Source organism: Chelonia mydas, chromosome 18 (assembly GCF_015237465.2).
Source record: "Chelonia mydas isolate rCheMyd1 chromosome 18, rCheMyd1.pri.v2, whole genome shotgun sequence".
Taxonomy (NCBI): Eukaryota; Metazoa; Chordata; order Testudines; family Cheloniidae; genus Chelonia; species Chelonia mydas.
This window is the reverse complement of record NC_051258.2, coordinates 15,703,222-15,718,686: the sequence shown is the minus strand read 5'-3', so window position 1 is coordinate 15,718,686 and position 15,465 is coordinate 15,703,222. Positions and strand designations below refer to the sequence as shown.

The window sequence follows — 15,465 nt, the reverse complement described above, 5'->3', positions numbered from 1 at the left end:
AATTATGAAAAGATGCATTATTTACTCTTTAGTAATTTCAGGTAAAAGCCCGATAATAAAATAAAAACACTTTGAACCCGCCCAGTGCTTTTCATCAGAGGAACTCACCCCGGCATTACTGATATTAATTAAGCCTCCCAAATGTCTCCCCTGGGTATGATCTCAGAGATCCAAATGAGGAAACTGAGGAAGAAGGATTAAGCAACTTGCCCAAGGTCACCCAGCAAGTGGCTGGTACAGCTGGGACTGGAGTCTAGGATTGAGGAGTCTCCCATCACTTGTGCTGTTTTCACACCAGTGTAACTTTGCTGACTTGAATGGACTTACTCCTGATCACTCCAGTGCAAGTAAGAGGAGGATCAGGCCTTAGAAGTCCCCAGGGGCTGTTTCTTAGCCCATGTCTCCATCCAAGCATCCTCACCTTAGCTGATGTTCATTTCTGAGTGCTCTGCCATTTGATGGCTTGGCCCAGGCCGGAGGTGCCTCATTTACCTAAATCCAGTCAATTTTCTATTTGACTTTACTTTCTGGTGTGCGTTCTCTCCAGCCAACAGTAGTCCTTGAGCTGGGATACACATCCAAGGATTTCACTTTACCCTGAATTCCTGCCTACGCTGTGATGCATGAAAAGAACCACTTGCAGGTAGCTGGGCTGTTCTTCTAACAGGTCATTTGCTAAGCGCTTCCACATTTAGAACAGCATGGAAATGTCCACTCTTCAGTGCCAGAATTATATCCTGAAGGGACAGGAAACAACAGGAATCCCTGGTAGGTTCAGCAGGATCCAGAGAAGAAGGACAGAGTCTTGCAGAACCAGGGAAATCTCTGCTTGCAGAAGAGGAGACAGAGAGACATCACCTGCAGTGCTGCATCCTATAGAAAGACCTGATTTTCAGCTCTCTGACCCCGGTCCAGTTGCCCTTTAAAGGTTAAAACAGACCGTGAGGGTGTCTCTACACAGCCCAGGGAAGCAAGCGCTCCCAGCCTGTCTTCAGAGACTCGGGCTAGCAGGACATGGCTCTAAAGTTGGGGCTTGGGCTGGAGCTTGTGCTCTGAAGCCTTCAGGGGAGGGTGGCAGCCTATATACTTGGAGATGGGAGGGGCTAACTGGCTACAGACACAAAGAAGGGGGCCCACTCAATAAGTCTGAGAACCACTGAGCTAGGGGAAGTAGTTAGAAAAACTCCATGGTAAGCTTGTTACATGAGGTCTCACCTCTAACCCTGACATCAGAAGTCACCTAACCATGATACGTGCCTAACTGTGATGCTGTATGTACTGGACATCACAGAGACAGCAGGAACTCTGGCTGCAGGGTCAAAGTCTATCAGCTACGACGGTGCAACTCTCCTGATTCCAGTGACGTTACCCTGGGGTAAGCCCTGCCAAAACAACACTGAGCACCTACCCTGCAGGCCCCTTCAGCGCTTTGCCAACTAATGACATCCATGTGAGATCGGAGAAGAGCATTCATCCCCTGGGGAACACGCTGACGGTGAAGTGCCCTGCCCAAAGCCAGACAGAGAATGAATGGCAGCACCCTGAGTAGAATCTGAGCTTCCTGAAGCTTGCTCTGTGCTCTAACCACTGGACAATGCTTCCTCTCTGACTGTGCCGGGTTAGAGAGACGGGAAATGGATGCTTTCAAATGGGTCTTAAAAGGTCAAAAGAGAAGTACAAGGGCAAACTGCATGCAGAAGCGAATTCCATCCATACGGCACCAGATGTGCAGAGACCTAATATAGGCAGTACGTGCTGCACTGGCTCACGGCCGCCTCCTGAAGTATCAGGGTACATTTTAAAATTAGGGGGCCTGATCCTCTTCTGGTATCTATCGGCAGCCTCATAGACTTAGACAATGCGACACCGATTCACACCAGCTGAGGATCTGGCCCGGTACTTAGTGTGATGGATGCAAGTTCTTGTGGCAACAAGGAGAATACAGTAGAGACATTCACTAGGCCTGGAAGAATGGGTCTAAAAGCCCATCACCCACATCGCTGGAAGAGCAATCCAACTCGAACAGGGACAACAGATGACTCATTCCTGGGTCTACCTTCTTTTCTTTGGAGTTTGTTCTGAAACAGCCTCACGCGGACCTGGGCTGCTCTGTTCCCCGCCCCCCCCTTGCATGGGAAATGGTATCTGGATATAGCACAAAGCTGCTGGCCAAAGCAGAGCTTTGTGCAGGAAGATTTGTTCTGGGCAGTGTTCATCAGCACGATGGGAAACAGCACACTCAGGAGACGATTCAAATCAAACAGCAAGCACCACAGTGCACATAAGTCCAGGGAGAAAAATACAACGAAGAAGCAACAAACAACAGCTCAGGGCTTGGGGCTCTGTTTTCTTGGGGGTGTATAAATTGGATTTGCATTTATTGCATTTTAGAGGCGATCAAACTGGGTGCAGTTTACTAGCTGCAACGCTAAATGGGCTTGATCCTGCTAATCCTAACAGTGCTTCCCTATGCAAGTAATCCCACTGAAGTCCAGGTGCCCACTTGCATGAGTAACAGCTACTCATTTGGGTATGGGGATTAAAAGGCTCAGGCTCGACACTGGAGGTTTGTCCCTCTAAACTGCACTTACAGTGGGGTTACCTGTGTGTAAGGGCTACAGGATCAGGTCCTATATATCTTGTCAATATTAATAAAGAAACAACAAGAGACATGGCCAAGCCACAGTGTTCAGATCTAGATCCAAACTCCAGAGAAGTCGGGGGGATGGGGGGATGCTTAGATCTGGGTTCTTGGTTTGCACCCATCCCTAGAAATGATAGGAGTTTTTAAGGGTTGCAGGCTAAATAAATATTCACCAAGAAAGAAAGTTTTAATCTCCTGGGGGGAAAAAAGCCAAACATATTAAATCATCATCTATCTCTGTATGCTTAGTCTGCAAAATTGATACTTCTCTCTGTTTCATGCAGGTGGTCTCTGAACACTAACAATCTGTGGGTACAGGATTGTCACTATGGTGCATGCCATGACCACTTGTGAACTTCATGGTGACAGCGGGGATAGAATCAAAACCTCCTGCTCCAAAGGACCAGTCCCCAGCTACTTGAGCTAAAGGAGAATCTCGGTTAGCAGTACAGGATCTATGGCACACAGCTGAGCAATTCTGATTCCATCCAGGAGGGGGCAGTTTACATTAACATGTCTATGTGGTGCTCTCTAGAAGAGCACTTCTCCACCATCCAGCCCCGAAGGAGTCTGAGGCACAGTTTGGCAACCTAAAACCACCTACATGCACACTGTAGGCTCTAAGATAGCTCTCCCAATGAATGGGGCTATTTTAGCTGGAGCCGCAGATGTTCGAATGTCCCCCAGCTTGTGAGATTTTTCCCAGACCTCCCCCAGGTCTATCAAGAGCTATAGCTATCCTCCGCAAAAGCTCCAGATGAGTCTTAGAATCATCCCGAGGTGGAGAAATAGAATCTGCCACAATTTCCTCCTCTGGAGATGAGGAAGAGGATGCCAACGGAACCAGGGGTTGGTCTAGTTGCTTCTCCTCTTGCAGCTGCTCATGAAAGGAAACCCGACTCTGCTTGGTACCACCACTACGGTGCTTGTGGTGACAATTCTCCTGATGCCCGGCAGATGGAGCCAGCTGAGATGGCTGCAGGGATGCTCTTGCCTTGGCTGGGTGGGGGAGGGGAGATGACCCCAAGGTTCCAAAAGGGCCACAGGTACAGCCCTGGACCCAGCTATGCCTAGCCCAAAGGTCCCTCTTGTAGGCTTCCTGCTGGGGTGGAATCCAGGGCGGGCAGGTAACCTCTCTCTCCTGATGGGGTTGGGGTACATAGGAACCCACTTCAGAGTTCAATGAGTATGAAGCTTCTTCTCGAGAGCTCAGCGGCACCGTACCCATCAGTGCCGGAGAAGACCATCAAAAACAAGCATGGCAAATACACAGATGCATAGTCTTCCAAGGAACATTGCACCAGTCTGTCAGAGTGACCACGAGTGATGGCATCACAGCAGGCATGGTGCAGTCAAGTTCCCAGATCTGGCTCAATCCTACAAATCCATGACTCTCTGGGGCAGCCCTCCAGAAGGCCCAGGTAGGATCAGGGCATGTTGATGGAAGTTCGAGAGCACAGTGTGCTGGGTTGTTTTTGTCCATAGGGGTTGGGGTACATAGGAACCCACTTCAAGTCCAATGAGTATGAAGCTTCTTCTCGAGAAGCGGCAGGCCTCGAAACCCGGAGAGCGCAGCACATCTCCAGTACCAGTCCCCAAGCTGGGTGCCAGAACCACACAAAACAAGTTTTTTCCCCTAACAAACTAACTAGCTACTAAAAGGACACTCACAATACCTGGGTACTAAATACAGGTATTGAGAAAAGCCTTAGAGAAGCAAGGACAGGGAGCGCCAACAACCATCACAGGCAGAAGGACTGAAGGAGACCTGGGGTTGCTCAGCCCTTTATGCCTGCACCATGTGCACGAGACAGAAAAGGGCACTCGGGCCGCCCTGACCAGTGCTGCTAAGGGTAAAAACTCTCCGATAACTGTGCATTGGAACACACCAACACCTACAGTGGAACGGACATGTGCAATTGCTCAAAGAAGAACAAGTCTTTCGGAGTTCAAGGTTACAAGAAGGTGAAGCAAAGGGGACAAATTCCTACAGACTCGAGAAGTTTTCCATTAATGTTCCTTTAAGACATCCCATGTGGTTCTCATAAATGCAACCCGACTCAGCAGTGCCCGACATCAATCCAACCACATGAAAGAAACGAGCATATCCACGAATTGGCCAGTGTGCAGCTGAGGAGATCAAAATGCCGATGCCATGAAATGTCAATAACAAATATGTTGATCTAACTTTTTCTCCCCCCTCCCTTTTTTTTTTTAATTGCCCATTCTACCCATTTGCTTGTTAAAACAAAAAGCTGCTCGCTCAAATGTTACAAAACAACTGCTGAGCTCATCCAAAGCCCCAAGCATGGGACAGTGAGGGAAAACAGTGCTATACTGTGCAGAGGATGGGTAAATGGGATACACAGCCTTCTGGACTCTCAATCTTTCAAGCGCCATGTAACATTTACGCAGCATTCCAGATACAGTCTCTGGAGATGGGTGGATGCTTTATAAATCAATGAGCAATACGAATAAATGTTGCCGAGATCCCCAATTAGAGTTATGATTCTTAGCCGCTAAGCAGGACTTTCCCTCCATAAATCTCAGAGCTCTTGGCCAAAGGATGTGAGAAATCATTATCCTCATTTTGCTACCCAAGGCGCTAAGATTAGGTGACTTGCTCAAGGTCGTGCAGCAGGTAGGTGGCAAAGCGGAGTATAAAACCTGAGTCTCCCAATTCCCAGACCAGTGCCCCCACCATCGGACGGCGCTAACTCCCACCACCAGAACTGCAGATAGCCCTCGCCTACCACAGCAGTGAGTGCCGAATGAATGCCAACACAGACCATGAAAAACAAGCATGGCAAATACACAGACGCATAGTCTTCTAAGGAACATTGCACCAGTCTGTCAGAGTGACCGCGAGTGATGGCATCACACCAGGCATGGTGCAATCAAGTTCCTAGATCTGGCTCAATCCTACAAATCCATGATTCTCTGGGGCAACCCTCCAGAAGGCCCAGGTACGATTAGGGCATGCACCCCTCTGTACGCTGATGGAAGTTTGAGAGCACAGTGTGCTGGGTTGTTTTTGTCCATTGCAACAACCTGACCCAAAAGCTCGCTACGCCGCTTTTGGGCATGACGACCGACCGAAGGAAGGCCAGATCGTTGCACACAAGCCACTTTATGCTCAGCGTATATGGAATACCCCTCAGCGCTCCAAGTCTGCCTGAGGAGTGTCCGGATTTGTGACCCATCTAGCAATGCAGGTAGCATGCAGGTTTGATAGATCCTGAACTTTGTCTCAGCACAAAGATGGTTTAGCATCCATAAGGAAGACGCGCACTTCATGCCAGGTTCATGTTCGCCAAAGAACATCCAGTTTGCTGCAACCATTCGAACCCTGCTTACAGTCGAGGTAGGTGAACTCCTCACTGCCCTCTACAGAATACCCCACTCCGAGTCTATGGACCTTGGTCTGCTGCTATGAGATGTTCAATCCCACAGCGCAGGGGGTATCGTGGAGAGGTTGGTGGGCAAATATGTGACCTTCAAATGGTGTGTGTCCCGAGGCTAGAGAGGATAAAGCAGCACCTGCTTGCTGCTGGGCTCATGATAAGTAATCAATTCCAGTGCTGAGTAATAACAAGATCATATGGGCATACAGGTTGTATATTACTTAAGAGATCTCCAGCCTGAGCTGTTGTGTGTGGCATTACCTTCAGATTCAATTTTTATGGTCAGATCTCCTCCCAAACAAACACCCACAATGCCCTTTTGCTCCCTCTGTCCTCTCTTAATTTCATACCCTTTCTACTGCTCCTTATGCCTGGAACTCTCTGTAAAACAAGGGAACCTGCTGCTCTAACAACAATAAATAGAGAGGGGCTGGGGGGGGGACAAAAACCAGGGAGTGGCGGAGAGGGGAGCCTGGAGGAGAGAAGAGTAAGCAACATTTTCCCCCAAAACAGTTTTTGTCCAGTTCTTTGTGAAACTACAAACTTCATCCTAATTTCAACATTTTTAATAAGTTGACCAGCACTAAAGTTAGTTGAACAAAAAACTATTTTTTTGCAAAAATTTCAACCTTTTCTGCAGTTTTTTTTTAAAATTTTGTAATTGCACCAAATTTTTTAAAAAGTCAACCAGTTCCAAAAAAACCCCACACTGCCACCAAATTCAAACAGTGTCCTGTACCCACTGCTCCTCACCTGCAGAGGGAGGGGTCACTGCGCAGGGAGCTTCTCCCCCGACCACCCTGCATCCAGACCCCCTCATACCCAGACCCTCCCGCTGAGCCTCACTCCTGCCGCACCCAGAACCCCCCTGAGGAGCCCCACTCAAACAGCCTCAAACAGTCCGTTGAGCTATCTAGCCCAAAGCACCTTCGATTTGTCTATATGCTGGAACCAACTGACTACTTCTGAGGGCATTCTGTGCCAAAAAAATTAAAAATTCTGTGCACAGTATTTTAAAATTATGCAAAATTTATTGGTCAAATAAATGTGGAGGCTCCAGCATGGCATTGGAGAGCACAGGCCACTGGCTGCACAGAAGTGGGAGATCACTGCACAGCTCCCCCCTGGGGACAGACTCAGCAGTGAGGCTGCACCCAACCCTGACACAGCGCAAGGACCGGGCCTGCCCCAGAAACACCCCAGTGCCCTGCCCCTCAGTGCCAGATACATCCAGGTGTGCGCAGGCTCAGCCCGGCAGGATCCAAGTGTGGAGGGGCTTAGTGTGGGAGGATCCAGATGTGGATTGAGAGGGTTCTGTGTGGGGCCATCTGAGTGTGGGTGGCTCAGTGAGGGATCCAGGTGAGTTGGGGTTCTGGATGCACAGGGGCTTGTTGCGGGGTCTGGGTGTTGGGGGCTCAATGGGGGAGGTCTGAGTGTGGGGGGATAGAGCTCGGCAGTGGGTCCGGGTGTGGGGGTCCCCTGAGGGGGACAGATGCTGGGGGAGTAGGGCTCAGTGGGGTGGCGATCCAGGTGCAGCCGGTTGGGGCTCATCGGGGTGGTCCAAGTGCAGGGGAGTGGGGCTCCTCAGGGGGGTTCTGGGTGCGGCAGGAGTGAGGCTCAGCGGGAGGGTCTGGGTATGAGGGGGTCTGGATGCAGGGTGGTCGGGGGAGAAACTCCCTGCGCAGGGACCCCTCCCTCTGCAGGTGAGGAGCAGTGGGTACAGGACGAGAGGGAGAGGGGGAGGAGTTTGCAACCCAGCCCCGGATGCCATGCAGGGGAAGAGGAAGTCCTGTCCTCCCCAGCCCAGCCAGGACTATCAGCTGAGCCTGGCATAGGGTAGGAGCCACCAGCCGGGTCTTCTCCAGTCCCTCCCCCTGCCCCACAGTGATTTCTCTCTCTGCCGGCTGCCGCGGGCACCCGAAACATACTGCTGGGGAAGGTCGCATGACCGCTCTTGTGGCTTCCCTTTGCTTCCCCATCAGAAAGTCATTTTTCTGTGAGGAAGCAAAGAAATCTGCAGGGAACATAAATTCTGCACATGCGCAGTGGTGCGTAATTCCCCCAGGAGTAATCTGACCCATCATTGACATGCAGGTGCCTCTGACCACTCTGAAAAATGGCAGCTGTTTAGGAGCACACAGAAACACAGCACAACAGTTTGGCCAGGAAGCAAAGAATACTGCATGGTAGGTGAAGCTCCAAGAGTCATTTTTTTTAGGTAGGCATTACTTAACCTGGCTTGAATTTAACTCTGACGTCAAGGTCCACAATTCTACCCATGCAAAATGGGAAGAGTGATTTTTGAATGGCCACAAGTCATTCTTTTCAGCGACCATAAACGTTTACCATCTCATCTTAAAAGGACAGCACCTCCAAAAGTGCATCACCACCTGACACCATGTTGGGGCACCGATGCAGTGCTAAGGATTCACACCATCTATTGAACTGCACACAGCCCTATCCTGCACACACCTCCCAAACATACCCACTCCTCCGAAGAGGAAAAGCAGGGCAAGAGCTAAGACTATCTCAGAGACAAGCACACCATCCTTAAAACCCGTAGGGATGATAACAAAACATGCTGCTTTAAGAATACTACGCTCAGATCCTAATGTGAGGGGAGACATCATATAGAACCTAGATGGGCTAGAATAAAACGTATGGTTTAATCTCTGCTCCTGGCAAGCATAAACCCAGCCCAGAAACATGCCAGGGAATAATCTTTCCAGAAGTAAAGCTTATGAGAACCATACATCATTTCTGTTGCTTCAGAAGTGACTAGAAACAGTCGTGCGAGAGTCTCATTCTGGATAGCAAGCGCAGTCCACTGCAGCACAAAGTGGCTGGACTGTAACCTCTCTGACAGCTCAAATCTCATCTCTTACATAAACAGGCATGTGTTTCACTTTAGCTTATAACTTACCCTGACTGCAAGAAGTAAATTAAGACAGCAGAGTCTCCTTTTAATTACAGCCACTCGTGGGGACATGGGAATCACCAGCAGTGTTCAGAGATGTGCCGCTCAATACAGAATTGTAATTAACTTAGCATTACATTACAAAAATGCCTAGATGTGCAGAGCATTCATTCTGTAACCTGTACTAGTGACCCACTTTCTACTGGCTGACATAGGAATGGGTCTTTTTTCACTGCTACTGCACACTTAGGGCCCAATCCTGTTAACAACTGATACAGAGAGAAGTCCTGACCGCCTTGGGAGGTCTCCTGGAAATTAATGGAACAACTCAGGCGCTACTCACGGTGTTTGCAGGATCAAACCCATATGCAGTGTATTAAAAGGGATGCTTTCAGATTAGAAATCATTTAAAACCCCCGCAAGGTTTCTTTATGTGTGTTAATAGTTATATCGGAGCATTAAAACTGGAGAGAAATGTTAACGGCAAATTTCCTTCTTACATTTTTGCATTTCTTGTCATCTTGACAATGAAAACGAACTAGTCAATTTCACTTTTATTTACATGCAGCATTGCTGTAGCTGTATTAATCCCAGGATATTAGAAAGACCAGGTGGGGGGTGAGGTAAAATCTTTTATTAGACTAACATCTGTTGATGCGACAGAGAAGCTTTTGCATTTACACAGCAAAAAACTCTATGTAAGCTTGAAAGCTTCTCTCTTTCACCCACAGAAGTTGGGCCAGTAAGAGAGATTACCTCTCCCTCCTTGTCTCACTTTTGTTTACAGTTACTAGTCAATTTCACCTTTGGGTGTCACACACTAACACAATGCTGTAATGTTTGGATTGCAGTTCTGCAGGGGAATGTTTAGCTTAAAAAACAAAAACTGTTTCTACTAGAATTTTCAGAACCATTTCTACTGGTTTTAAGTTTTATGAAAAGTTGTTCTTACAAGCCCAGCTTTTGGTTCCAGTTTGACCAGGCAGAGAAGAAGACTGTCTTGTGGTTAAGGCCCTGTATCGAGACTCAGGGACCCGAAGGTCAATTCTATGCTCTGCAACAGACTCCCTGTGTGACCGTGGGCAAGTCTCATAAACCCAGATTATCAGGTGTTTAGGAACCTAACTCCCATTGAAATCCATGAAGGTTAGGTACTTAAATACCTTTGAGGATTTGTTCCTTAATTTCTCTGGGCCTCAGCTTCCCATCTGTAAAGTGGGGAAAACACCACTTCGGCACAGGTGTTTTGCGGGGATAAATTAACAACGTTTGTGAGGTACAGTGAGGGGAGCTATGTAAGTACACAGGCAGACACACAGGATCGCTTTTAATAGCTCTACCAGGAAGAATCCAACTCAGTACCAAGTCTTGAAGCTATTTGGTTTTGCTTGTGTAGAAACTGAGAGATTGTCGCTACCTGTCAATTAGTGGGAGGAGAGAGGTAAGAATCCACTGCTAATTAAACATTTCTGATGGCTTTGCTTAGATAGGACAGTCATATGACCCTCTGGAGAGGAATGCACTTCAACAACATAAGGGTGATTAGCAAAATTCCTCTACATCAGACAAAATTCCTGCACATTAGACAAGTCATCTAAGAACCAGATGTTCCCTCGGTACAGTTCCCAACAGAAATTACAGAAAAATAACGGCTGAGTGACAGTGCTGCCCCCTTTGAGACAATAATGACCATGAGGAACATACATTACGATTAAACCAGTCATTCATGATTGCATCTCTGGGACAACAGGCGAAGTGCACCATTCTTATGGGTGTCTACATTCAAATTAAGCACAAATCATTAATTTTAATGTACCATGGTAATAACTGAGTTTTTGTTAATAGCAAAAAGCTATTCAGTACATCGCTTTGGAACACAGCAAAACTTCTGGCATGTGGAGCCTGTTTAACAAATGCATTTGCAGACTTTGGAAACAACAATGCTTTGCATCCATACAAGGATCTGAGAATGTTTTACCAACATCCTTCCAGTAAAACTCTCATGCCCCTGGGAGGAAAGTGTTTCAATACCTCTTTTATCGGAGGGGAAAACTGGGCACAGAAAAAGCTGGATGACTGCCACAAGGTCCTGTAGTAAGCCAGGTTTTGTCTACACACAAACTTTCACCCATTTGGTTAAACTGGTTTAGCTAATCCAGCGCTACATGGACACCAGTTTAACCAAACCGGTTTAAAATCAAATCTCAAGGGAAACCAGCACAATACTGCCTTTAGACAAGTGCCTGCCCACGCAGAGCAGCTTGCAGGACTGGCCCCCACATCCCCTCAAAAAACAAAGAAAAGGCATGAAAAACTTGCCCTGGATCAAATCCTTAACAATGCCACTGAATTGCTGGGTGACCTTGGGCAAAACACTTCACCCCCTGTGCTTCCGTTTCCCCATCTTTAAAAAGGGGATAATAATACTGAACTCTTTTGTAAAGAGCTTTGAGATCTACAGACTAAAAGTGCTGTACAAGGAGCCAGGTATTATTATTATTCTAAGTGGTCAGTTACAAGGACAAGTGTTCCTCCTTATAACATTTGCAGTTCCACAATGCAACCTTAGCTTTTCAGTTTGTGTCAGTGCCACCCCAAGTACGTACCTCCAAGTAATTCTGGACGCCGAGCACAGCCTGATCAGTCAATGTCTCCATGACACCACTGCAGAGCAAAAGAAAGACAACAGTTCTTAGCAATGGTCAGTAAACGCCAACCTTCAGCCGATGGCTGAACATAGGATGTAACATCACACTTAGGCTGAGTACCTGGGCTACAGCAAAATAAGGATCGTCAGCTTCTTTGTCAAGTGAATGACTGTGATTGAGATCCAGCAAATTCTTTATATAAAACTTAACTAAGGATCAAATGCTACCTTTCACCTATTTTAGATAGACTGCCATTGACTTTAATGGGCTTCGAATCAGGCACCAATACTGTACACTGAAGTAAAATTATATCTGTTTTCCTTCCACTATATGCTGCTAATTTAGTCAGGCCCTCATTTAGCAAAGCAATTAAGCACATGGTTATGTCCCATTGACTTCAAGGGCTGTTAAGTGTTGTACTGTATTGAGGCCACAGGAATAGGAATCAAAGTTTTACAAAGACTTCTTAACAATTCACATAGGATGGAGTTTGCGGCTTCTAGCTATAGTAATTGTCCCATTAATAATAATGGCCTAATCTGATTATAGGCAAAGAACAATATTTAAGCCGCAGATGCAGACACGAATTTATGACTATGGTTTCAACAACAGAGGACATTTGCATATCTTATTTCAGTTATTCCTTCTCTATTCTCCTTTCATTGTCTGCCTAATAGAAGGTCTCGCCGAGAGTTAGAGACTCACTCAAGGGGAAAAAAGGAAAAGCAAAATAACGCAATCTCAGCTGTCAAAATGTATTACGTGGCATATCTAACACTCAAACTCTCCCCTCAGAAATTAAATGGCCCCTTTACTGAGTCTAAAGACAAGCTTATCTGCCTTGGTTCTCTCTGCATCATTCAAGGACGAAGGGAAACGGTCACATTCAGCACTTCACATTTTTAAAAGCTTTAATTTATTTATTTTACTTTGCAAAAAGGTTTGTGACTGCAGAAATCACAATCCACCCTTTCTCCTCGTTCCCTAGCCAGGCCCTCATCCCACCTACATAGGAACTGCCACATCAAGGATCCGTCCTTAGCTACTGAGATTTCCTCCTCTTTGGTCTTCCTGCTTTTCCCCCTTGCTCCCCCATCCAGTTCACACAAAATACTGCCAAAAGTCACCTTGCTTCCTCCCACAATGTTCTGATCACATCACTCCCCTCTCTGAATCTCACCCAATTTTCCCTCTAGCCTTCCATATCATGTTCAAGCTACCTGTCCTCACCTTTAAGCCTCTACATAACCCCATTCTCAGCTACTTTTCTCTCCTACCGCTTATGTTTCTCCTAAATTGCCCTCATAACAGTTCCTTGAGATCCTTCTCCTGCTCTGACCTTCAAGAGCCAGGGTCACAGTGCACAGGCCACCCTTGCTAAGTGTCTGGAAGGCCCCCAGCTGGAGCAATTGCACATCAGTCAAAATTAATGATAACGACAAGCCCACTGAAGTTCTGGGGACGATTTGCACAAGGTAAAGGCTTTCAGGATAAGGTCCCAACCCCGCAGATGCTATTGCGAGTGAGCAGTGCGACTGAACGTAACCTCACACGTGCAAACGTGCATTTGCAGTACTTGAGCTTCAGCTCAGAAACTTCTTGAGGCAGGGACCTTGCGAAGCACTGAGAAAACCGAGAGTACTGCAATAAATAACTCTACTCAGTGTAGTAAACAGGGGACAAAACCTAGGGGTTATTCTAACAGTCACTGACCTTCATGCGAGTGATTTTGATTCTCGCATTAGAAACGACAGGCTGAAAGTTATAGACATTAAGGTCTTGTCTACACTAGAAAGGGTTTGCCTGTCGCTAATGCTGGCAAAAGAGTTTGTTTATAGCGTATACCAGTTCCCCAAACAAAATCAACCAGACCAGCAAAAAGGAGGTTTTTGCTGGCCTCACAGCACCGACACTGGAGTTTCTGCTGGCACACCTCTTATTGTCAAACTCCTACCCAACAAAGCTAGGCCCACAAAAACTTTGAGGCCAAGTGACTTTGCTATAAGTCCCAACTTACAAACGTTCAGAGGGGTTGCCGTGTTAGTCTGTATCCACAAAAACAAGGACTCCACTGACACCTTAAAAACTAACCGATTTATTTGGTCATAAGCTTTTGTGGGTAAAAAAAGCCCCACGTCTTCCGATGCAATCTACAAACTGTTCTTCGTGGTGCAGAGTCAACCCCCACGGAACCCCTTGCTGGACCAGAGACTCAGGCCGAAATACCTCCAGGGATTTAAATGAAGTTACTTTGCATTTACACCTGTCTGAGGTCAGAAGCTGGCTCTTTTGTCTATCCTCCAAGGATATCCTGCATCCGATGAAGTGAGCTGTAGCTCACGAAAGCTTATGCTCAAATAAATTGGTTAGTCTCTAAGGTGCCACAAGTCCTCCTTTTCTTTTTGCGAATACAGACTAACACGGCTGTTACTCTGAAACCTCCAAGGATAGAAATGTGTTGTCGGCCCGTCCCCCATCACTCCAGTTGGGCTTTGAGGGAGGAGGGAACCAGGACAACATTTCCCCCACCCCAAACGATTTGCCCTCGTTCCAGTTTCTAATCCCCAGTAGATGTATTCCTATGCATTCAATAACGGGATTAATATTTACCAAAAATACAATGAATTATTTACCTTCGAGACTGGTGTGTAGTTTCCTTACCTCCCACCCCTTTATGGTGACCAGACAGGAAGTGTGAAAAACTGGGACACTTCCCCTTCCCTCCACCCCACCCAGGGGCTGGGGTTATAGGTGCGCATAGAAAACAAATCCCCTAATAGGAGGACATCTGGCTGTCTTCCACCCCACGCTAAGAATGCGCAGATCCCGGACTCGCTTTACCCACCCCACCACGGCACCTACCTATAGTTAGTCCCAAAGTACTGAAAGAAAACTAGGTACCGAGTTTTGGGGGAATGCATCTCTGGTTGCGAAGGCTTTAATTTAAAAGCTCTGCTTTCGGTTCAGGCTCGCGTAGCAGCCGCGAAAGCAGCTGTTACCGCCCCCCCCGGGTTGAAATGCGCTCAGCAACACAGCCCCGCGCCCCATTGTCGCTACTGGGGCATAAAAACCCCGCCCGGCTTTGCGGGGAAACCTGCGAGCTCAGAGCGAGCCTCCTCCTCGCCGGGGGATCGGGACTGCAGCTCCGGCAACCAGCCTCGGCACAGGGCCGCTGCAGCAGCTGCCCGCTCTGCCCGGGGACGCCCCGCAATGAATTGCCCCCCCCTCTCCAGCGCGCCCCCGTCTCGCTTCCCCTCCCCGGGCGCACAGCCCCGCCGCGCGCCCCTTCCAGGGGGCTTCCAGGCACGCGGTTTGCAGGCGGCGCCCGGGGAGCCCCAGGGGCGCACGTGCCCAGGAGGCAGCGAGCTTCCAGGGGCCTAAAGAGCTCGGTGTCGCCGCCGCCGCTTGCAACTTTGGGCAGGCCAGAGCCACCCCGAGCAAGAGGAGGAGCTTTAGACTCAGTTGCAATCCGCGGTAGGGAGCGAGGTAAAGTTTCGCCTTTGGTATAAAACGTGTAATGGCTTTGTGATTTTTTTTTTTTAAATCTATTTTTTAAAGGTCGAGCCAGGTTCATCCTTTAAAGGGTCTCGCCTGCCCCAGCCTGTAGCTTTTGTGCATTTAAAAATGCTCCCTTTCCTCACTGAAATTCCTTATTTTACTTGTTTGGGAAACCAGTTGCGGGGGGGGGGGGGGTTCATGTTTCCCCGCAGTTTGCACCCCAGGCAGCTACAGGGGGGGCTTGAAAGTGGGATTGACTGGACCCTGGTGTAACCCGAGGGGAAACTGATTAGCCTGTCTCAACGTGGCCCCACCACCTAAGAAGAATAACGTGAAAAACACAATAAGCAAACT

The 15,465-nt window shown here is 47.9% G+C and overlaps 1 protein-coding gene across 16 annotated transcripts in view; it reads right to left on the bottom strand.

The window, feature by feature from the left end:
- Positions 1-15,045, bottom strand: part of PUSL1 (pseudouridine synthase like 1) — a 74,165-nt gene extending 59,120 nt beyond the window's left edge. For 10 of the 16 annotated variants that reach the window (XM_043531689.1, XM_007070197.4, XM_043531694.1 and 7 more), the window contains exons 1-2: positions 14,476-15,045; positions 11,572-11,629 (exon numbers count right to left, since the gene is read on the bottom strand). In XM_043531689.1, the coding sequence (XP_043387624.1) occupies positions 11,572-11,629; positions 14,476-14,534 (117 nt within the window). In that variant the 5' untranslated portion in view covers positions 14,535-15,045. Of the gene's footprint in view, positions 1-11,571; positions 11,630-11,733; positions 14,188-14,246; positions 14,445-14,475 lie in introns of those variants that run through there. The other 6 variants (XM_037881145.2, XM_043531698.1, XM_043531700.1 and 3 more) reach the window with 3 other exon arrangements.
- Positions 15,046-15,465: the final 420 nt, after the last annotated feature.